This window comes from Pinus tabuliformis, chromosome 4_2, assembly GCF_031772625.1.
Source record: "Pinus tabuliformis cultivar Carrire ecotype Pingquan chromosome 4_2, CPIR1, whole genome shotgun sequence".
Taxonomy (NCBI): domain Eukaryota; kingdom Viridiplantae; phylum Streptophyta; class Pinopsida; order Pinales; family Pinaceae; genus Pinus; species Pinus tabuliformis.
In genome coordinates, this window is record NC_142304.1 from 689550603 (window position 1) to 689575161 (window position 24559).

The 24559-nt window shown below is 39.4% G+C and overlaps 1 protein-coding gene across 1 annotated transcript in view; it reads right to left on the reverse strand.

The window, feature by feature from the left end:
- Positions 1 to 24559, reverse strand: part of LOC149171334 (vesicle-fusing ATPase-like) — a 165588-nt gene that overhangs the window by 125816 nt on the left and 15213 nt on the right. Inside the window, exons 2-4 of the mRNA XM_089425930.1 lie at positions 21049 to 21144; positions 20793 to 20877; positions 20659 to 20709 (exon numbers count right to left, since the gene is read on the reverse strand). Of these exons, the coding sequence (XP_089282056.1) occupies positions 20659 to 20709; positions 20793 to 20877; positions 21049 to 21144 (232 nt within the window). The remainder of the gene's footprint in view (positions 1 to 20658; positions 20710 to 20792; positions 20878 to 21048; positions 21145 to 24559) is intronic.

Genomic DNA, 24559 nt, shown 5'->3' on the forward strand with positions numbered 1-24559 from the left:
TTCTGGGTTGAGGACACAAGGTGAAAGGATCTTCAAAGCTTTAAACAAAATTTTGGCATTGTCAAAGATTCAATCCATCCTAGTTCGAATTTTTTCAAGGTTCTCTGTTGATAAGACTCTCAAATTAAACTTGTTTAATTATGACACCAATTGTATTTTAATTTTGAATCTTCAAATTGCAGGGAGAGTGTTGTCTTTGTTAAAACTAATGCAGACATTGGTAAGTTAACTAGTCAATGCAATGGCTCTTGTAATTAGGATGGAAATAACCTATATGCTTGTAACTTGCTTCTTGATCTTGATTTGAGGATACTTCCTGTTACCCCTCTGTCAATGGGGGTACATAGACTTTTTCAATACATCATTCACCATCCTTGTAAGCCCAAGTTCACAAGTCAAAGCCTTGTAAAAACCATGTGAAGTTGTGTATCAGGTCTCCTAGACCTAAGTCTTGTCAATGTGAGTCTATATTCATTGCGATTGGTCAAAACATGCCCTATCCCTTGAAAGTTTCATCTAGGCGATCTTGTCCCTGACTGGATTGGAGGACCTTGGCAAGCTTCTCATGAGGACTCATGGTTTTATGGGAGCCTGTGTAGGGGTGAGACAAAACAATCCACGTCAACGGTGCACCTATGTCATTCCACATGCTTAGTGTTTATAGAGTTGTAGGTGACCTTGGACTTGGTGTAGTATTCCCCATGATAGCTTTCACAGTGTAGCAGTCTCAAAAGACAACTTTCACGTTTTCCAAGGCAATTCATGCTACCCAATGCAAATTGGTCCAAGCGGTCAAAAAGTCAACCTAGTCTCAGATTGTAGAGCATGACTAGAGGATTCCATGCCATGTGGAATTTTCTTGATCTGAGCATCTGGTGGCTAGTTGCAGCTCAGTCAAACTTGGTCAACAGTACAAAAAAAGCTTCTAGGGGGATTCCCAAGCATAGCATTGGTGGTCTGCTCAATGAGAGGAACCAAACCCATGTTTTAGATTTTGCAAATCCTCAAGGGTGTTAGATATCATCCAATAGGGGCATGATGATGTGGCATGACAAGTTTCCGGGAGACTTAATAAGGGAGAAACTCGAAAAATTTCACATATATGTCAAAATTGGTCTTCAAAACAATAGGAACAAAACCCATGTCTTAGTTTCTCCAAATTCCCAAGGACGTTAGAGCCCGAGAAGGGCATGATGACATGGCATGTAAGTGATGACCTGGCAATGTTGGATAAGATATGAAGATTTCGAGAGATACCAAATTCAAATCCAAACCTATTTAATTTTCCACATATGCAGGTGTCGTAATTGTCAGAAACTCAAGGGGATTGGAGATCCAGCGTCAATGTGGCTAAGTTGTATTAGTAAAGGGAAAAGTCAAATCAAAATAGTCATTGGTGAAGTCAACTAGTCATTGGAGACCCACTGGACCAATTAGTTAAGCAACGGACCATAGCTAAGGGAATTTTGAACTAAATTGTGGAAATTTGACTAAGTCAACATCCTAGTGGGTGAATAAAAATTATATTGTAATATTTTATGAATTAATTTGCTATGTCTCCAAATTGTGGATGACTAGTAAATATTTTATTGAGGAAGAGTTAAACTAGTTGTTAGCTAGTCGTTAACTAGTCATTATAATTTTTAATTTTTTTCTATATAAGGCTAGTCTCTTCTCATTTGTAAACCATTATTGTTCACTCGAGACAAGTGTTATCTAATAAAAATAACTTATTCATTTTGGCATTTGTCTTGTACAATTGTGGAGTGACTTTTGCTAATATTTTTCTTCTTGCTATTGTTCAATGAGTTTGAATTATTTTTTAATCTAATTTCATTTCACTGATTAGTAGATTTATCCTAAAACTAATGTTCTCTTCCATTGAGGAGCTAATACACTACATGGAAGCAAACAACTAGGGTTCCCCACTTGTTTTGCTTTGGTATAGCACGTAAATTGATTTGAGGGTTCTAAACAGCTTCGTGAGAAGGTTTTATTATCTCAAGGGCTTCGTATCTTGCCACACACCAAGAGCAAAGGTTGGAGACGTCGATAAGAGGGATGTTCCTTGTCACGCCAGGCAGTAACTCCATAAGAAAACACTGATTCGTGTATTATTCCATCAGGTGGGTCTTTGTTATATACAACAGGGAGTGACTGTTCAGTTCATCTCCCGATGCCTGTTCACATTTCTAATTTAAATATTTACATAAATTCACCCAATCATGAGAATTAGGTGTCAACATTCCCCCCCTAATCTGAAGGGATGTTGGTGAGTCCAAGCATCGTTCTGAATCGTTCAAGCTTTTCTCTTCCAAGCGCTTTGGTGAAGATGTCTGCAATTTGCTCATTTGTGGAACAATGACGGAGATGGATTGTTTTGGCCTCAACATGATGTCGAATCAGATGATATTTAGTATTGATGTGCTTCGTTCAATCATGGAACTTTGGGTTCTTGGCCAACTTTATTGCAGAGGTATTGTCAATCATAAGTGGAGTTGATTGTACTTGTTTTACCTGCAAATCTTCAAGAATATTCCTGAGCCACACAATTTCTTTTGTTGCTTCAGCTGCTGCCATGTATTCTGCTTCTGTTGTGGAATCTGCTAGAACTGATTGTTTACGTGATCTCCAGGAGACAGCTCCTGATCCAAGTCTCATAGCATATCCTGAAGTTGATACCCCAGTTTCTTTGTCTCCATCGAAGTCTGAATCAGAATATCCAATCAAGCTGAAGTCGTCCACCTGTGTATACTTGATTCCAAAGTCTTGAGCTCCCTTCAAGTACCTTAGAACTCTTTTTGCAGCAAACCAATGTCCCTCACAAGGCTTTTGCATAAACCTGGAGAGGATTCCAACAGCAAAAGAAATGTCTGGTCTAGTAGTAGTGAGGTACTTGAGACTTCCTACAAGTTGTGTATACTTTGTTGCATCCTCAAATTCTTTTCCTTCAATAGATGTGAGCTTTAAGTTTTGTTCCATTAGAGTAGTAAGAGGATTGCACTCTGTCATGCCAAACCTGTTCAACAGATCTCCAATGTATTTCTTTTGAGAAAGAAATATGGACTTTGGATGTTGGGTTACTTCAATGCCAAGATAGTAAAATGAACATAGCCCAAATCAGTCATTTCAAAACTTTTCCCCAATTCCTTCTTTATGGATGCAATGTAGCTTTCATTGTTCCCAATCATCAAAAGATCATCTACATATAGCACAAGATATACAACTGTTTCGCCAACTTTCTTGACAAATAAAGTTGCATCATCAAGATCAAAATGTTTGAAATTGAGTTTCAGAAGATGCTCAGTCAGTTTTTCATACCAGGCTCGCAGTGCTTGTTTGAGGCCATACAAGGACTTCACAAGTTTGCATACTTTATGTTCATGTCCTTTCAAAGCAAATCCTTCAGGCTGTGACATAAAAACATTCTCTTTTAGATCTCCATTCAAGAAAGCAGTTTTTACATCCATTTGAAGGACTTTCCAACTGTTTAGAGCTGCTAGTGCAAAGAGTGTCCGGATGGTAGCCCATTTTGTTGTGGGGGCAAAAGTCTCCTCATAATCGACCCCTTCCTTTTGTGCAAAACCTTTTGCCACAAGCCTAGCTTTGTGCTTGTCAAGTGAGCCATTAGCTTTATACTTGTTCTTGTAGACCCACTTGCAGCCAATTGGTTTGGTTCCTAATGGAGGATCAACCAGCTTCCAAGTGCCATTCTTTATGAGGGCATCATACTCCTTTTGCATCACTTCTTTCCATTCATCATGAGAAGCAGCTTCTTTGAAGGAAGTTGGTTCAAAATCTGTAGACAAATTCAATTCACAATCACAAGAAACATCCATATCAACAGGTGAATTAGAGTCATCTACATCACCTCCATTTTGCCGGTTTGAATTTCTGGTTCCTGTCTTTCCAACTTCATCAGGATGAACACTTTCAAGTGTCTTTGTCACCCACTTTGGGAGACCTTTCTGAGATGGTTCAGGCTGCTCCGTTGATTGAGTTGGGACTGAATCAAGATTGAGTCTCCCAATTCTATCAATAACATCACTTAAAGCATCATCCGTTGTTGGAGTTTCATGCGGGGGAGAGTGTTCTTCAGAAGAAGATTCCACATGTTGATCTAGTATAGGAATCCCCCCTTCAAGATGTGGAATCTAATTATCAAATTCTTGAAATGATTTTGCTTTTGCGAATCTATCCAAGCGATCAAGTTGCCGCTCAACAACATTGCCAGTTTTGGATGATTCAAGGAAAATTACATCTCTAGATACAACAAATTTCTTATTTACTTCATCAGAGAGGCGGTATGCTTTGGAGGTGTTTGAATACCCCAGAAAGATACACCTACGACTTCTAGCACCAAGTATGTTTCTATGTACCTTTGGTATCAAGGCATAACAGGTGGAACCAAAGACCCTGAGATGCTTTACCGAAGGAACATGTCCATACCACATTTCATATGGAGTCTTGTTTCTTATAGCATTAGATGGACATCTATTCTTTATATATGCAGCACATAGAACAGCATCAGCCCAAAACATTATCTTTACATTTTTGAAGAAGAGCATGGATCGTACCATATTTAAGATTGTCCTATTCATTCTTTTAGCTACACCATTCTGTTGGGGATTATAAGGCACAGTTGTTTGATGTTTGATCCCATGTTGGCGAAGATAGTTTTCAAATTCATTTGATGTGTATTCTTTTCCATTATCAGTGCGAATAGAACCAATATGAGATTGTGCATCATTTTCAATCCATTTATGAAAATTCTTGAATGTTTGAAAAGCATCAGATTTGTTCTTCAATAAATAAACCCAACACATTCCGGTGTAGTCATCAATAAATGTCATGATATATTTATTTCCATTGGCAGAAGGAACAGGCATTGGACCACATAAATCTGAATGAATGAGTTCAAGTTTCCTATGTGCTCTTGAATGTGAATCATGAAAACACTGTTTGCTATGCTTTCCTAGAATGCAAGCATCACATTGCCTAAGTTTCCTAGGAATTGTAGGCAAACAAGCAACACCATTTTTCTTCAATAAGCGGAGATTGTCATAGTTCAAATGTCCAAATCTAGCATGCCATAATAAACTTGATGGAAGTGTACCTTCTTCATGATGAGAATTGTATGAGAAATGTTGTGCATGAGCAGAGGTTCCTTGCAGTTTGAGAAGCCTTTCTTCTTCTATTCCCCTCATGACAAGTGAGTGGTCAGATGCTTTTCTTACCTCAAGCTTGCCATCAAACATATGAATGGAGTGACCTTGCTGGCAGATGTGGACCAAGGACAGCAAGTTTCTCTTGAGCTGTGGGAGATATAGAACATGATCTAGAAGAAAGTCTGGAAGACCAGGCAGTTTAAGCCTGATTGTGCCATGCCCTGATGGCTTGATTTTTGATTGATCTGCAAATTATACTGCTCCATCAACATTGTCAGTGAAATTTTAAAAAAAACCTTTTCTATGAGTCATGTGGCAGGTTGCTCCTAAATCAAGCAACCAATCATTTTTCCAAGAAGCAAGTGAAGCATTAAATAAATCTTCATTTACTCCAATGTTACATTGTGCCACAACATAGTGAGCAGATTCAGGTGCTTTGCCTTTGTCTGTATCATCAGTTTTACCTTTCTGTTGGTTTCTTTTCTGCTCAATTTTGTCCCATGGTAGCTTGCATGTAGAGGCATCATGTGATCCATTTCTTTTGCAACGAATACAGTGCAAATCTGCCTTTTCTCCTTAAGAATGTCTGCCCCCCCTGCCTCTGAAATATCTTCCTCTTCCTCTTCGACCACCTCTTCCTCTTGTAGAATCTTGAGCAGAATGCTTTTCTTTATAAGCAAGGCACACAGCTTCTTCAGAAGATTCAGGGGCTATCTTCTTTCCAAAAGCTTTCCCTCTTTCAGCAAACTTTTTCACAAGAGAGTCAAAGGTTATATCTTTGAGATTTCCATTTGCTTGCAATGACTCAAGATAATTGGAGTAAGTAGGATAAAGTGCCTTGAGAAAAGCAATAAGAGGAATATCCAATTCAACCTTAGTGGATTTGATATCATGCATTATAGACTTTACTTCAGATGCAAGAGCAAGAAGATCATTATTTTGCAGTTCAAGAGTGAAGAGTTTAATCATGAGTTGGACAACTTCAAGTGCAGAATGTGAGTCATAGAGTTCTTTCAGTTTTTGTAAGGCTTCAAAGGCAGTTGAATATGACAAAATATGGCGACTCACCTCACTTATAAATGTTGCGATTAATGCATAAGCTTTGTTGTTCTTGTTTTCCCAAATGACGAGCTCTTTGTCTGAGGTAGGTTGTACTGGGTCATTGTCTCCTTCTCTGACACACACTCCTTTCCACAACTCATTGAAAATGAGGGTGTGTTTTATCATCCAGGACCATTCAGGATAGTTCTCCTTGCCAGTGAGAACTATTCCCACCATGGATATGATTGAATGCACTTACCCCCTTACTGAACTATGAAGTGCATACCACCACTACGTGCCTTATCTTTCACTTGCTACTGCCCTTCACCCTAGGACGAGTCCCTTACCAACTCTGGAGAATCTGTGACTGGCACTTCCAAATCAGTAATAGTGGTTGGTTGGCGTAATTACGTATATAACGAATGAATGCATTCTGTAAAAAAAAAATTACTTCTGCTGATAGAAAAAATACTTCTGCTACTAAAAAAAATGATTCTGATATGAAAGTGTATTCAAAACCATCCAAAATCGGAGCAAGAATAGAATTCCACTACGCCATTCATATACCATTGACCATTGAAAGGAACGCTACCACTGTCATAAAAATCTTCACCGCATATAACATTTTAATCCATTATATGCCATGTCCATCATATAAAAGGCAATGTGAAAAAAAAACTAACACGCACATAAAGTGGTATACGGTCATAGTTTAAATTTTAACACCATTCAAAAGGAACGCCCAACGAATATGGGGTTTATCCACAGAAAAAATATCGCATTCAAACAATAACCATCAGCTAGAAATGACATGAATGAATCCCGAAGCCCGTCGCGACAATACACACTCGAACTCGCCTTTTTTTTTTTACTGGCGCTCAGATTCCACACTGGACCCCTCTTGACGCGCAGCCGAAAGCTTCACTAACTTCTCAGAGCAAGCATGCATGTACAACTCAAACCAAAGTCTGGCACTCCGCAATGTCTAGAACGCTCCACTCAGTAACCTCAAAAGCACTCTCAGAAAACAACAGTTTCCTTACGCGCAAGCTTTTGGGTTTCAAGCTCCATCAATTGAAGTATGAAAGCCCATGCAGTAACACTCATCAAAACCAAAAAGCTGCCTCTACATTCCAAAAAAACTAGCTCGGAAATGTACTAAAAAGAACCCGTCCAAGGATTCGAACTGCAGGCAGACTACAGTGTGACCATTTCATGAGAATTCAGAGACAGAAAAAGAGCAGCTGAGTGAGAAAACCGTAACAATGAATACAGAGCAGGCATTTGTACCATAAATACCCCTTCAACATGACACTAAGCTAGCGGGTGGTAACAAGGGAATAAATGATTGAGAGTATCAATGTTTACAAGGAGCAAAACTGGTAGCCAATATTATCAGCAGAGAGAAATCCGAGACAAAATTAGAAGACCAAGATGCAGAGGCCGATGCAGCCTCCGGACTATAGTCTCAAGGAAACCTCGACTGTCATGTCCTGCGTGGAGGCACCTGTGGTTGGTGAAGGACAACGCTAAAATTATGAAACGTTTATGGACAGAGAGCGCAGGTAAAGGAATATGGCAGACAGAACGCAGGCAATGTCAGACAGGCGTACAGGCACTCAGTCACTGAATTATATGGAGAGCAGAGTATGGAGAGCAGAGGAGCAAACTAGGGAGTTACAAAGACATAAAGGCTAAAAAAAGGAGCTGCAAGGTGGGTTAAGCCAAAGGGGGGGTAACTTTCGGAAGGACCACGCCCACTCCTTGGACACAAACTAGGCATAGCGACCTAGAGGGACATCTACTTCACACTCCAACAAAGGGGGCGACTCAAAGGCACAGGTAAAAAATTTCAAACAAGCAAATTAATAAATTCTTCAAAAAAAATTCCAAATTTCTTTTATGTTTCTGCATTAGGATAGGTTTTATGTTTGCTGGTTTTTACTGTAATATTAATTTACAGCAAGATTTTATTGGGGAATATTGAATAAATGCTAGATCTAAACCCCACTTAGGTACAAGTTCTCATTGCTTGCATTTCACACTTGTATCTAACCTTTTAGTTGCAGATTACCAGGTTAAGAGGGTGTTTTTCTTGTTGGACCTGCTTATTCAGCAATTAGAAAATAAGTCTGCAAGTGTACAACTAAATATATTGCATTAGAACTTGTAATTTTCAGCTCTTTAGTTATTTATCAATAATTCTTTCATATTAAAGTTGAATAAATTTCATTTTCCAACTATTTAAATTTATTATTAGTTTTCTAGAAAATTATGGATTATCAAACATAACCCAAAATTCTGAAAATCAATTTCCAGATTAGAAGGGAGGCCCAAAGCCTCTACAATCACCGTCTAGCCTCTCTACACTCTAGGGTAACTCCCTAGATGTGTTTTCCACACAATGGATTGGTTGTTGCATCAAATTAGCTTGTTGTCCCTGCATTGTTACACAGGTTTTACAAGTTGTCATACAGAACAAGAAGTTATTTTAACTCACAATTGCTTAACCATGCTTCAAAATCAAGAAATAATCAAATATTTCCTTAACCATACTTCAGAATCAAGAAATAGTCATATATTTCCTTAACCATTATTCAGAATCAAGAAATAATCACATATTTGGTTAAGGTAATTCCAATAGACCCAACTCCATATGTCACAATATATTTTTGAAATATTTTGGCTACTAATATTTGTTGTAAAAATCCACTCTATTTTAGTAACCATTTTATGCAGATCAACAAACAGATCGTTAACACCTCCACCTCGTCAACTCCATATAAGGGACTGGACATCAACCAGAGCTAGTGGCGTATATTTAGGGACTCCTTGTTTGGTTGTTTAGGAGGACCTAAATAGCCAGGGCTCAAACCGAGCTGAGAGTGAGTCCTTACCCTGTGTGTGTCCATCTAGCAAGTTTGTCAGGTTTTTAGTGTTGGAAATACTGGGGGGGGGGGGGTGAATCAATATTTCTTTCAATTGTTATATTATACTAGTTAAGATTTTTAAAACCACAACTCAAGAATTAAAACAAAGATAAATTTATTAACAAAGTTAGTGAGGACTCCAATCCTCTTTTATAAAAATTCAAGCTCCAACCTGCCAAATAAGTACACCAATCCTTTAAATGACCACCAATCCAGTGGATTTGTGGGCACCAGCCCAAAGGAGACATCAATCCCCTAGTTGAGCACCAACTCAGCAAAATTCATGGGCACCAACCCACAGGAGACTCCAATCCCCTAGCTAAGCACCAACTCATCTCGCTGAAACTTGGCTTCTACAGTTGTTATAAATCTCTTGCACAGTCAAGATTTGTCAAACAAATTTGATGCCCTCTTTTCTTACACTATCACTATTGTGCACTCACTCATCTTTTGTCCACTTGATCATTGTCCAAAACAACCTCCTTGTTGTAGCCTTTACATTTGTATTTGCCTTCTTTCTTCTCAGGGACATGCTCCACCTCTACTGGAACATCCACATCTTATGTTGGATATTTCTGAGTCATTACTGCAGAAAATCATCCTTCCAAAAAGCCTTAACATTGGTAGGCTAAAGACCAGTGACCTCAGTAGAAATTTGTGTTAGAATCAACCAGAACCTTTGCTAGACAGAGTATCAGAGCCCTCACCAGAAATCATCAAAATTCCTCACAAACTTCGTTGTTGTGATTCAGAAAATTTACTAGGATTTGCACCAGAACAATTGAAGAGGTCACTAAATATTTGCTACAGGAAATAACCTCAGTAATTTTGCCACACCATTTTTATAAACCATGCCAAAACTTGTCTCATAATCCTTCACAACTGCCTCAAAATACTTCAACCGTCTCAAAGAAATTCGCTTTTTGCCTCAAAGAAATTCGCTTTTTTCCTCAAAGAAATGCTTTGTTCCTCAGAGAATTTTGTTTTATTCCTCAGAGAATTTCGCTTACTCAGAATCCTTTGCAGCTGCCTCAAAATACCTCCTTTACTGCATCAGAAGTCTTGTGTCCAAGTCAAGTTGAAATGATGAGTCCCAACTCGTATTTATACAAGCCTAAGCATATACATTTTTGAGTCGGCTGGTATTGTGGGCCATTGATTTGTGCTCAGTTCTTTATGAGGAATTATCAAGGAAGCTCATCGATCGTCGGCCCCTCCTCCTTTGTCTAGTAGTGGTAACTGATAGCTCTTATGAATGTTGTAATTATCAATATACTTGGGGATACCTAAAATCTAGAGTGTCCCTAAAATCATCAGCAATTTTACAATTGTTTTGGGACCGGAAACAAACTAGGGACCATGACTGATGCGTATTTTTACCATACATGCTCTTGTAATCTCCCACAATATTGATTCTATACAAGCTTTTAGATCTACAACATGAGACCAACCATCTGCGAGTTCTGAGTTTGGAGGTGGAACACTTCAGTCTGAATTTGTTCTCATTATTCTTAGTTTCTTTTAATTATGATGAGGTATGTTGACTCTTAATTTATCTGCAGCATGAATCATTGTCCAACAATATAGCAGGGGAAGAGTTTATATTTTGGTTATGATAGCAAATGTCGATGTACAATTCTTATTTTGGATCTGGCTACATATAGTTGAGTTCAGCCATTGCTTACTTATAAATGGAGGTTGAATGATGATTGGCCAGCAAACACGTCGGACTGTGTTGGGATCGATTTTCATATAGCTACATAGACTACACTGTGTGCAAATTGGACACGGTTGTAACTCCGTGGTTGGTCAACACATGGTCCAAATCTTGACGACCACATAGTGAGCAGAAACATCAGATTGGTTGACACTCGATAGATTTTCATATTACTACATTGAGATTGGATGTGGACCGGCCACGGGACCGGATCTTGTCGTCTCCTGTCTTGTAATCAAATGTCAAATCAAAATTGGTTTGTGAGCATTGCACAGTAAATGATAACACAGAGCAGAGAAAGTAATTAGCAGACCTAGCCTTGTAAGTTTGTAACAACATAGAGTTCTTGTGGCCGTATATTTTGGCGCTCCTCAAAATTCCCAGTGATGCTTCAGCCTGTTGAAATCCTTCTTCAAAATTGCTTCCATAATCCTAGTTCATTTGACTCCATGCTTAGCCAACTTGGCTTGACATCAATGACAAAACTTTCAACATTTAGCAACCCTGCTAAAAAGATCGGTAACATTTTTGCCGTCATTGCCGAGAAGGTGGTCATTCAACTTGGTCATATACGACACTACTTCACTTTGGTAAGGTTGTTACTTTGTATTTGTACTTGATGAAATACTTGTTTTAGGACTAAATTGCAAGATCTCATCTAGCGACTCCACTTCAATAAAACATAAAATTGTTGAAAATCTAGCGATGGAATGTCTTTTGGCTTATGCCTTAGCCAGTGAAGACCACGAATTAGCCTTTCTCTCACATGAGTGAGAATTCATGAGATAGACTTCAGTTACAATGAGTTGATTTCCATTTTACAGGAATGGTCATCAAGTTTGCATGCGTAGTGTTGGAGCTTCAGTAAGTTGGAGTCATCTTCAATTTTACTATAGGATGAGGTGGTAGTGACAAGTTGAGTTAGGTCGAGTTAAGACTTCAGATATAAGTGAAGAGAGGACGAGTTGAGTCCTCAGTTAACTTGAATCACGACAAGAGGAAATCAAGGAGGAACTCGAGCTAGTTAACTGAGAGCTATTCCAAGTGTAATTGGGACTTCCCCAATTAACTAGCAAAGGAAACTCGTGACACTAGTGTGAACTGACATTCGACTAGGCCTCCTTGCATGCATTGAATTCTATCTATAAAGAGAAGGGCGAAGGCACAAGATCATAGATCATTCTTTATTGTGGAATGTGCATCAATTGATGATCAATAGTGCGCATAAATTTAGGAGCAAAAAGTGCACAAGGATTGTGGACCAAAGGATCAGGATTCATAGAGCAAGTCAAGACTATCTTCAGCAGAGATCAATTGTGCAGGGCCGAGATCAAGAGGGGGGTTGAGAACAATTGTAGAGTTGAAAATAGTGAGAATCCTAGCACTTTCTCAGTGACAAATTGTGGGCTGTAGTAGCAGCGTGAATTGCAATAGATCCATTTTCTCAAAGAACAATCAATAAAACAGATTAAAGGAAGCAAGTTTTCCCTTTCGGGTTTCCTGGGTAAAACAAGCGTGTTAATTTTGTGTGCATGTGTTTTTATCTTGATTATTTTTTGTTGCATGTTGAAAATTAAGAAACTTTGTATCTTGGTGAAAGTAAATTTGGTTTAGTTTTCGATTGCCTTGTTTTCAGTAATTCATCTAAGTAGTGCACTGAATTTCAAGAAATTTAGCAAAAATTGTACAGTACAAAATAGTTGTTCTCCAAGGTAAGAATCAAGGTACTAGAAAAACCACGTTTTTTATTGGTGAGGAAATTTTAATTTAAAGGATCATCATTCTAATGAATGAAGTATGACTTTTATTAAGGGTTTATTTTTTGACCGTTTTTAGTGTTGACCACTGAAATGTACCCAAAAATTTTGAAGACTCCATGCCCAAAAATATGTCAGAAGCTTCATGTACCATCAGAGTTCACTATATCATCAGAGTTTTTTAACTCTATTTCTTCTTCTCATTTGCTTCTCGTAATGTACTCAGATTCCGCAAGCCCTACGGGGATGATGTAAAGTGATGCTAGTGTGATGAGTTGAGTCATGTAACAGGCCTAGGTAACTTGGGACTTTGTCATCAAGTGAGTTTACTCTGGAGGTTTTTTTTAACTTGGTTAATTATTAGGTGCTTTCGAGGACTTAATAATTAATTGAGTTTTTCCCTCCAGGCATAGCCCCAAAACCGGAGTGCGGCTTAATGACGAGGCCTTGGGTGAGTCCTAGTGTCAGTTGCATTGAGCTCGGCTAAGGCAGAGTATATGGCTGCTAGTTTGGCTAGTTGTGAGGCCATATGGCTTCGCAAGAGGTTGTTTGGTCTATTTGGTCAGGCATTGAGACCTTCAGTGATTTACTGTGATAATCAGAGTTGCATAAAACTCACGGAGAATCCAGTTTTTCATGACAGGTCAAAGCATATTGAGATCAAGTATCACTTCATTAGAGACTATGTGCACTGCATCCCCCTCATCATGTTGCATCGTGTTACTGCCAACTGCTACTGCACTGCAACTCAGTTACTAAGAAGTAAGTAACTGATCCACCCAACTTCTGACATCCCTGTCAGGGTAGAAACACTCCCGATGTTGAAGCTCTCTCTGCCACTAACAAGTGCTCCCTCTATTGCCTTTGCGTTGCTGTAACAACTCCCTGCATCTCGCACCGCTGCAAACCTTTATGTGCCATATTGCACTGTTGCAACGTCCTCCGTGTCTCTGCACTACTGCAGCCTACTAGCTCTGCACTGCCCGGGACTCCTGCACTATAACACTCTCTGTCGCTTCATCCTCATTCGTTTCTACCGACATCCGCCAGTCTTGCTACTCTCTCTTCGGGGCTCCCGTAGCAAGAATCTGATCCAAGAGTTTGGGTACCTCAAGGATCTTGCCCCTCATCGCTTGTAGTCTTCCTGAATACAGTTCGATGTCTCCCCACCTCTTCTCTAGAGGTACATGAGCACTCATGGCACAATCGTCATCCTCCTCTACCTCCTTTTCCGCCTTCGGCGGCGCTGCCTTAGAGTCAGACACCTCTCCCTTATTCTTCTTCCTCAGACACTGGCTCGCATAATGACCTAGTTCCCCACAGTTGAAGCACTTGACCTTGGATAGGTCCTTTTTCTTCCTCTTCTCCTGCTTTCCCGCAGATGCCAGAGCTGCATCCTCTTCCTCTTCCTTCTTAATTTAGACTCCTTTGCTGCTACTTCCCATCTCACTCAGTCGTCTAATCTCTTCTTGACGAAGAGTCACCCACAATTCTTCCCAATCTGGAAGAGTCGCCATGCCCAGAATGCTCTTGACAAATGTCTCCCACTCCTCCGAGACTGCGTTTAGGGCGGTTCTCACCATCAGCTCTTGATCGGGCGTGGCCCCTATGGAAGTCAGTTGGACTCGGATCTCCTTCAATCTACCGAGGAAGTGATCTATCTGCTCCCCCTTTTGCATCTGGTATGACCGACGCTGCTTCTCAAGTAACATCCTCCTCTGCACGGAGGTATGCTCATACAACTTCTTCAAAGTGTCCCACATTTCCTGTGTCGTCTCCTTCTCGGCAATATGTTGGACCACATGATCTTTGACCCCATCAAGGATGATGCATTTCACCTTGGCCATTGTCTCCTCGTACTTTTCATTCTCAACCGGGTCAACTGGGATCGCCACTGTTCTCAAGGCGAAGGCCTTGATGCAATGTCTATCTATAATGGACAGGATCCTGGCCTTCCAGACCACAAAGTTGGATGCCCCGTCCAGCCTGTCCCGATCCCTCAGCCCATTCATGGCCATCTCTCTGCTCTTCTTGTCGATGTTGGCATTATGATACAGGTGTTGTCCTTGATGGCAACTCACTCAAATGAAAGATCACGGTGCAGCATGAGAACAACAAAGAATTACAGATCAGTCTACACAGAATGAAGAAAGAGAGGTATACGCAGGTTCACCTTGACCAAGCTGCGTATAGTATATACACGCAGGTTCACTATATATAAGTTGCGTATACATTGGAAGTACACACGCACTTTCACAGAAGGAAAAGCATGTATATGTTGGAAAACTAAGCTTTTGGTCCGTGGTATTTGGTCCATGGTATTTTGATCCATGGTATTGGTCCAAGGTATCTAGTTCGAGGTATTGACCCTAGGTATTTGGTCCAAGGTATTGGTCCTAAGTGGTTTTGGTCCATGGTATTGAGAAAGGCCTAAAACCATAAAAGGAGGAGAAGATCATTAGGCCATAAGGGTGCAAGTATTGAATATCTGATGAAGTGTGAGATCCAGTATGCAGGTTATGGGTTTGTGATGCTTTGCTTGATCTGAACTAAGGATGCACCTATGTGGATGATGATGGATGATGGATCGGGATCTTAAGGCTTGGAATGTATTATCATTATGTGGTTTGATCATGGATAGACTAGATCTAAATATTGACGCATGTTTTATTCTGCAAATGTTATGATCTGGGTATGACTGAATTCTGAAATAGTTGTGAAGTTTTTAAGTTAGTATTTGCAGATATGTACGCAGGTTCGCTTTGGTAAAAGCGCGTATACACGCTGGTTCGGCTCATCAGAGTAGCATATACATTATGAAATATGATATCTGAATTTGCAGTTGGTTCTAGTGGTTGTTGCAAAGTTCTGGGTTCTGCTCTGTGTTCTGGTGACTGTGTTTTGATGACAGGGCTTCAGTGATTCAGTTGTTGGGTGATTCAGAGATTGATGATTGAATGATTGGTTAATGCAATAGTTGTATTGCAGTGGTGATTGATTTTGAGCTTCAATGTTGTTAATGGGTCCAGTATGAAAATTGGATGAAACGTGGCCTTCATATTATGGTGTTGTGTTCCAGGAGTATCCAGTTTGAAAATTTATGAAACGTGGTCCCTGGAGGAGGAGAGAAGGTCATAGCCCTCTGTAGGTCGGCGCCTACGTACTGGTAAACATATCGACCAGTACAAGAGCCAGGGGGTTGGAGCCCCCTTCCAGTAGTAGCTGGAAAACGAGTGAAGGTTGGAGCCTTCAGTAGGTCGGCACCTACGTACTAGTAAAAAGATCGGCTAGTACAAGAGCTAGGAGGTTGTAGCTCCCTTCCAGTAGTAGCTGGAGAACGAGAGAAGGTTGTAGCCTTCTGCAGGTGGATGCCTACGTACTGGTATGAGTCTGCACCAGTACAAGATTGTAAACAGGTTTTTCTTATATTAAAAAAAGGACAGCAGCAGGTGGTTTTTGTCCCGCATTGGGTTTCCACCTTATAGCTTGGAGTTCATGGGTGTTTCTTATGTGTGATGGTTTGTTCTGATATTACTGCACATGGTTACTGTTTATATGGTTAATGAAGTACTGATGCACTAATTAAAGATCAACATATGATGAATTAATTGAATCATAAGATTGCTTGATATACGTTGGTTGCCTTAAACACAGCTGCGTATACACGCAAGTTACCTTCACTGAAGTAGTGTATATGAATTTGAGTATGAAAAGAAAAAGATTATTGATTTGACTAATACTGATTCACCCCCCCTTTCAGTATTATTTCCAACAGTCGACTCCTCTGAGTCTCTCTACTTCCCTCTGGAAGTTCTCTCTTCGACTCCTGCTGAGTCTCTCTACTTCCCTCTAGAAGTTCTCTCTTCGACTCCTGCTGAGTCTCTCTACTTCCCGCCTGGAAGTTCTCTGCTAGACTCCCTTTGAGTCTCGATTTCCCTCCTGGAAATCTGCCTGCCAACCGTCAAGTCATACCTCTCCGATCTTCTGTGCACCAGCAACTCTAATCCAGATTCTTTGGCTAGAAATCCGCCTCGGTAGCGATTCCCTCTACCTTGGTTTTTCCCTGTTAGGTACTGTTCTGCCCACAGTACCCCACCAGCTTCACTCCCCGCAACTGCCCACAGCTTCCTATGCCCCAGAACTAAAGGACTGAGCCTCTAGGCTCTGCACAATCCCGGCATTGGCAAAAATGCTCCCTCATCCAACTACATCAACCCTCCTGGTCTCTATGTGGCTCTGCGTGAGCCTTTTTCTGCCTTCCTCGGACGCTGCGCTGGCCTCTCTCTGGCCCGAACTGATGACGCAGCGCCTCTACGTCAACCCTTCTTCTGTCGCTTTCTGCAAGGATCAGCTTCTGTCACTCGGGACAGCTGATTCTGCTGCAAATGCTCTGCTTCAACTGATGCCTTCAGCTCTCCTGTGATCTGCAACCACCCTCTGATACCATGTTGAAATTTCTAAGTCTATCCGTTAGAAATTTAATCTGTATTCTTCTGGTTTATTTCTTCTACTTGTTAATTACGAACAAGTTATTTAAAACATATAAATAACGAAATAAACACAATAGTCTCAACCATCTATAGATCAACAGCTGAAAGAAAAAAAACACACAAGTGACACCGTTATTTTTGGACAACTCGTCCCTGGAAAAACCCAATGCGGGAAAATTGATGCAGCAATTCTGAGGGTTTATTATTATGCAGTATATCCTTGAGTACAACTGGGTGCCAAACTGGCTCACCCGACAGAGAAAAATAATCGGCAATAATACCTCTCTATTTGGAAGCAAGTATTCACAAAACCTGCCCCACGAAACCCTCTCCAACAACACTGAAGCACTGCGCCAGCCTTCTTGGCCTCTACGTCAACCTCCAAACCCTTTGCGTCAGCCCTCTTAGGCACTGCGCAGCCTCTAGGATCCTCTGTGTCACTCCTGTTGCCCTCTACGTGGATGACACAGGCCCTCTGGCCTCTGCGCTGTCTCTGCTAGGCTCTGCGTGGCCTGCTTTGGCTTCTGCGTCTGCCTCTCTGCCTCTGCGCTAGTCTCTCGGCACTATCTTTGCCTCTCTGTCCAATATTCACTGCCCCTCAATGCTGATCACTGATTCAACTTTACTTAGCAACCCCGCTCTAGTAAATCGAATGACTGGTCACTCTGGTGTGTCTTCCCACTGACCCTCAAGCCTCCTCTTATACTTTTCTTGTTGGTCCTTCAACGGCCGAGATTACATCTCTAATCAATGGCTAAGATTAGGTTTGGCTTGATCCATGACTTTTGGAACCTTCTAACCCAATTTTATTTTAATACCCAGCAATATTTTATTTTTCCTAAGTTTAGACTTAAGAACTCCATTAAAAAATATTAATTATTTTAATATCTCCCAAATTGGTTAGAATCTGCCCAAACCATTTCTGGGTCTTGGAGATCTCATGTGCTTTAGCCTCTCCACCAATTTTCATGGCTAGAGCACATCCGATGCTACCCCAAATCAACAACTATCACATTAATTTACAACAATTTTTTATTGGGGAATATTGAATAAATTGCTAGATCAAAACCCCGCTTAGGTACAAGTTAACATTGTTTGCATTTTACACTTATACCTAGCCTTTTGGTTGCAAATTACCATGTTAAGAGGGTGTTTTGTTTGCTAGACCTGCATGTTCAGCCATCAGAAAACAAGTTCTACTAGTGTACAAGTAAGTATATTGCATTAAAACTTGTAATTTTCAGCTCTTTACTTATCTATCAGTAATATTTTCACATTAGATTAAATAAAATTCATTTTCCAGCTATTTAAATTGAATATTAATTTTTTTGAGATTTTGAGTTATTAAACATAGCCCAGAATTCTGAAAATCAATTTCCAACTAGCTAGAAATTGACTTTTCAGCCCAAATTTGATAGAGGGGAGGCCCCAAAGCCTCTACAATCACCCTCTATCCTCTCTACACTCTAGGGTAACTCCCTAGAGGTGTTTTTCACACTGTAGATTGGCTGCTGCATCAAATTAGTTTGCTGTTTTTGCGTTTTTCACAGGTTTTTACAGGCTGTCATACAAGACAAGAAGTTTTTAACTCATAACTCCTTAACCATACTTCAGAATCAAGAAATAATCACATATTTGGTTAAGGTAATTCCAGTAGACCAAAATCCATAGTTCTCAAAATATATAATTGAAATATTTTGACTACTAATATTTGTTGTAGAGATATGCTTTGTTTTTAGTACCATTTTATGCAGGTCAGTAAACAAATCAAGAACACCTCCACCCCATTGAGTCCATATAAGGCATTGGACATCAACTGAAGCTACTGGGGAATATTTAGGGACTCCTCCCTTGGCTGTTTAGGAGGTGTTGGGCCTAAACAACAGGGGCTCGAGCCGAAGTGACAGTGTGTCTTTTCCCTATGTGTGCTCATCTAGCAAGGCTGCCAGGACCTTAGCGGCCCTGCTAAAAAAATCGGTAATACTTCTAATTCGTTTTAATTTGTGTATTCAGAGATTCATAATATACTTCTATTGTTTTGTCAATCAATAATATTTCATCCATAGTGAGTCTAGTGATACTTTGGCTTTTAATTTATATTGCTTAGCAAAGGACTCTTTGCCTATAGTTTGCAATTTGACAAGTTTTTAAATTTATGTTGCCTTAATTTTATTTTTTAACTTCAACCATTGAGTTTTGAGTCTTTGACTATGACTATTTAGGCAAGTGATTTCACTATCTTTTAACTTCAGTGAGCAAGGTCTGACTATGAATTTTTTGACTAGTGATTTCCACCTGTTATGAACCTACCAAATGGTTCATTAACTGAGTGTACATCAAAAAGACCACAAAGACTCATAAATGTAATATGAAAAGACAAAGTTATGAATAAGATATAATAAAAATGAATAGGATTATACAATTGAAGAACTCATAAATGTAATGTCAAAAGACATAAATAAGATATAATTGAAATGAATGCGATGATAGAATTGAACAATATGATCTCTAGATATAGAGTTGAAAAGATGGATCACAGAGATAATATAAGATAATTATATTAGTGTCCAACAAATGACCACAAAGGTAGGCCGATGGGACTATTGAGTACCATGATATCAATTCAAAACAACAGTACTAAAAAGTCTCCTATGCCACCAGTCAAACCAGTTTAGGCAGCAAAACGGTCGTACCACTGGTTCCAGTCCAGTTCCAATAACATTGCTTCCAAGAGGTCTAATGACTATTCCTTTTCACCTATGACTCATCATATTTCTCCTAAATGAATAGAAACATAATTTGCAATACACCATAATCCCTAGGATTAGGTATCTAACAAGAACTTGGACAATATTTGGATGTGCCCAAGTATGGAGTCGCACTAAACTTGTCCCAAGAGAATATTGTAATTAGAGGGTTAATATTAAACTTAGAAGAGGAATATCTCAGGTATCACCTAACATAGGTGTAGCATTATACTGTAATACTTCACCTTTGTAATTAACTTTTCATCGGAGAGTGAGAATTTATGGAACATTAGTTTCCATGCAGAGCATTTGTGCACTTGCTCAGTTTCTGGGCATATTTCATTTCAAATCCAAATAGTTCTCTATATTTTCGTTCAAGGATTTAAGCATAATGCATAGCATGAAGTAGCTTCTCTTCAGTCGATTAACAGTCACAACTTCCAAGAAAAAAAATGAGTTAAAGTCTGATGTTCCAAACACCAATTCTTGATGTTATAGAAGATAAATGTGCCAAGTTACACAATTAAATAGGGCACACTTGCCAATACCAAAGCCAGAGCCAATATAAGTAATACAACCGGTAAATCAAAGACCTCCACTATATTGCATCTACACTAATAAATCATTAGATGACTTCCATTCAGATCGGACAACAAGATGAATATTTCAAATCTCAACATAGTCATGAATCTTTATTACAGCAAAGAATTACAGAACACCAGTTGCAACAAAAATCAAGATGACAGTCACAATTCAATTCAAATAAAACTCAAATTGTAGAATCTCACCGGACCCACAAGTAACATACCTGATCTGAGAATCTTTTTTGAATCTCCTTGCCAAGAAGGACAGCATCAAGCTGCATAGTCCGATGGATATTACATCATTTTGAACTAGAATAACTGCATTAAAGCCTTCTAGCATAAAAGGGAACCTTCTTACCTGTTCAGTTTTGCCCTTAGCTTTGACAAACTCCAGTTCAAGTCTTAACAAGACCAGCTTGAATTTTTTTTCCGGTGGAACAAACCTGAATATATTCCAGAATCAAGGTCCATATATAGAGTCAAAGGCAGTATGTTGAAAATATAGTTTAGAATACAAAAGTCATGATTCGCTAACATTCACACTTGAGAGTTAATGTTGAATGACATTCCAAAATAGCAAAACCATGAGTGATACAAGAATAGAAAATGCCAACCTACTGACTGAAACAGTATCCCCTGTAGAAAGCCTAGCATGGCGCCGCTGAATAGCATTCAAAGCAATTAAACCATCCTGTATGCTTTCATGCAGAGTGGAACTTTGTTAAGTATTAACAGCATGGAGACTATCAGTTTACCAAAATGAATGATTTTCAAGAAACTCATAACATGCAAACAGTATAATCCATTGCCAGAGTACAAGGGCTACATGAGAAAACACATACTGGAATTAATTTTTATAAAAGAGTGAAACCTTAAAAAAAATTGTAGCAATATGGAACCTATATGGAAGTCACCACTTTCTGGTTGCTTCTTTGGTTGTAGATTAATAAACCTGAGAATGTAGTAGAAGACTGAAATAAATGGCTTTTGTGAACTCAGTTTAGTTCAACAGTGATGCAATTAATCTTTGATCCAATTTTGACAGCTTAATAGCAATATCATGTAAGAAATCTGTGATGGACCCCATCACGATACACATCAAAATCGCAAAGTGTATGGATGATAATCAGGATGGATAGAACTTAGGACACAGGATAATCACAAGAAAAATAAGTCACGTATTATACAACAAAAGGTTGAAACAAAGGAAAAAGAATCTCCAAGATGTTAGTAAGCAACAGACCTCCCATTCCATAAAAATATGCAAGACATCTATGATGGACCCCATCAAGGTACACATCAAAATTGCAAAGAGTGTGGATAATAATCAGGATGGTTAGAACTTAGGACACAGGATAATCACAAGGAATACAAGAAAAATAAGTCATATATTGTACAACAAAAAGTTGAAACAAAGGGACAAGAATCTCCAAGATGTCAGTAAGCAACAGACCTCCCATTCTATAAAAATGGAAGGAAGTTCAAGAGCATAGAAAATAGAAGTAGGTTAAATAATGCACGATGACTGGAAAGGCACACATACGTGAAAATGACTCAAAAGGAAAAGCCAAAAGCTATGAATAATATAGAGTGCAAGCCCTTATAAAATTGATTATTTTGTCCATGCTGTATAGGATTAAACACAACTTAACAAGATACATAGTCACACAAAAACATATCTTGCCAGAATACAGGTAATAATAAGGTAATGAAAAGAAACCACATTAACAGGGCATCATGGTCATAGAAGTGCAGATTTAAGTAAATATCAGCATGTCATGTGTATATATGTAGAAGGGATGTTGATTCTCAAGAAAATAAACTCATAAGAGTCATAACCAGCAACTAGTAGGTACTCCTAGTTCATTTACAAGTACTTCGGAGAGTATTTTACTCTTGCTGTGAGCACGGTGTATCATGGGTGAGAGTCTCAATGAAGGCATTTTGAGTCATAGTCCCTTTTCATCTATATTTGACATGGCTTGAGCTTCATCACACTACTTAAGCTGTTGCATCAAGCATGTCGAGTGGGTGAGTTGGCACATGTGAGCATGTGCTTTCTTGACCTTTGTACATGTACGTGGGGCACACTTCTTGAGTTAGTTACTTGAAGAAGCATCCTTGGCATATGGGAGGCACACTATTGGGGGAAGATTCCTCTTGGAGGGTGCATGAGTTGATTAAGGTTAGGTGGACCTAGTCTAGGGTTTAACCCTTTACTCATAACTCACTCGTCCTCTTACCCTATAAAAGGAAGGACATGTGCATCGCTTCATTACCTGAACACTATTGCCTATTTTGCTCAAGTGAAGAGTAGTATTAGATCACGATGTGATCTTCTAGTTAGACCACCTTGCTTTATGAGCTCATGGGAAGTTGTTTGACTTTGCATCGCAAGTTTAGGAGAAGTTGATTTTGCTGTTATGTAGTCTTCTCTTCAATGTAATAGAAAGAGGTGATTGTTGTTGCAGATCTTGCATTTTGATCTGATTTTCCAGATTTCATGTATCTTTGTGTACTGCTGTTGAAACTGAGCATGCTAATCTGATTCTTCTAAATCTGAATTTTTATTATTCCTGGGTTGGTGCAGCTCTGAATTATGTTGATTTTCTAGTGCAAACAAGACTAGTACAATTTTTCAAACTGATAACTACTTCCAATGATACAATTTGACTTCTTTAGAGCATTTCAATCATTAAGCAGTTTCACATGAAAATTTTCAACCATTAATTTTAGTAGAGCAATATAGATCACAGAAAAGACAATGAACAAGAGACACAAAAAACCCCACAAAGGGGAAAACCCAGTAATCTTTCCTTATGAGAGAGAATTCAATTTATCAAAATGTTCATCAAAATATTCCAGTCAAAATGCCAATATCTGACCTCAATATTTGCCAAGTCAAAACCAGTAAAATGAGAGAAAAGTCAACACAATGGTCAAAGTCCAAGTCTGCAACAGAGGACCAAATTTCGGCATGAGGTAGCTGGTCAAAGGGCCGAAATTCAGTCCCGTAGTCTCCACAGAACTTCAGTCAAATATGAGTTTGACCTGCAGTCAAACTTTCAGTCAACGGCCCAAAACAGAGTCAAAACTTTGGTTAAAGATAGTCAATGATCCACAGATAACATCAGGCCTCCAACTTCAGTCAAAAACTTGGTCAAACATCAGCAAGAATACCCAAGTCAATGCTGGTCAAAGTGGAAACAAGAAAGGTCAAACTTCGCTGGAAACTTCAGACTTCTTTCTCCTTCACACGTGTGAACAGAACTCTTTGATTTGTCATTTGAGTGAGTGTGATGTGATGCCAAATGAGGTCAATTGAATGCCAATATATATGTGTGCTAGGAGATGGGTTTTGACCCTGGGGTCAAACCCCTTCAAGTGTTGAGGCCGACTTGGACAACTTGAAAAATACAAAATTTCTTCTTTGTTTTGCCAATGAAAATACTGACCAAAACAAGAAATTTTCAACACTCCCTCTTAGCTAGGGAGGTACTTTTCATTCTCTCTCTCAAGATCAATCTCCCCGACCAATCCACTAGTCTCTCAGTAATGACCTAAGGGAGAGATCACAAAGTCAATCTCATCACCATAAGGAAAGATAGTATCAAACTCATCCCACAAGACAAACCCAATGGCATAAATGGTCAACACCCAACTGACCATGGGATCAATCAATGAGGCCAAAACTCTCCAACCATATGAAATGATTTCTCAGTCAAGCACAATGACTCAAGAGAATATTCAAAATAAATCTTCCCAACCAAGTCCACTTGGTCTCTCAATCAAACACAATGACTCAAGGAAGAGAACACAAAATTAGTGTCCCCGACCAAACCCACTGGTCTCTCAATCAATCTCAATGACTTAAGGGATCACTCCAAGCCTCAAAACCAAACTCCCCAAACACATTGGTTTCTCAGTCAATCTCAATGACCCAAGGGAGTGATCAAGACAATCTTCCCGACCATAGACCATGGTCTCTCAGCTAAGCCCAAGGAAGTGTGAAGGCTTTGGGAGAAGGGCTAAAGTCCAGCGAAGAAATGAAGGATGTCTTGAATCTTGGATCAGCTCTATAGTGCGAAATTTTCTGTGAAACTAGGGTTTCCTCAGGTCCGATTT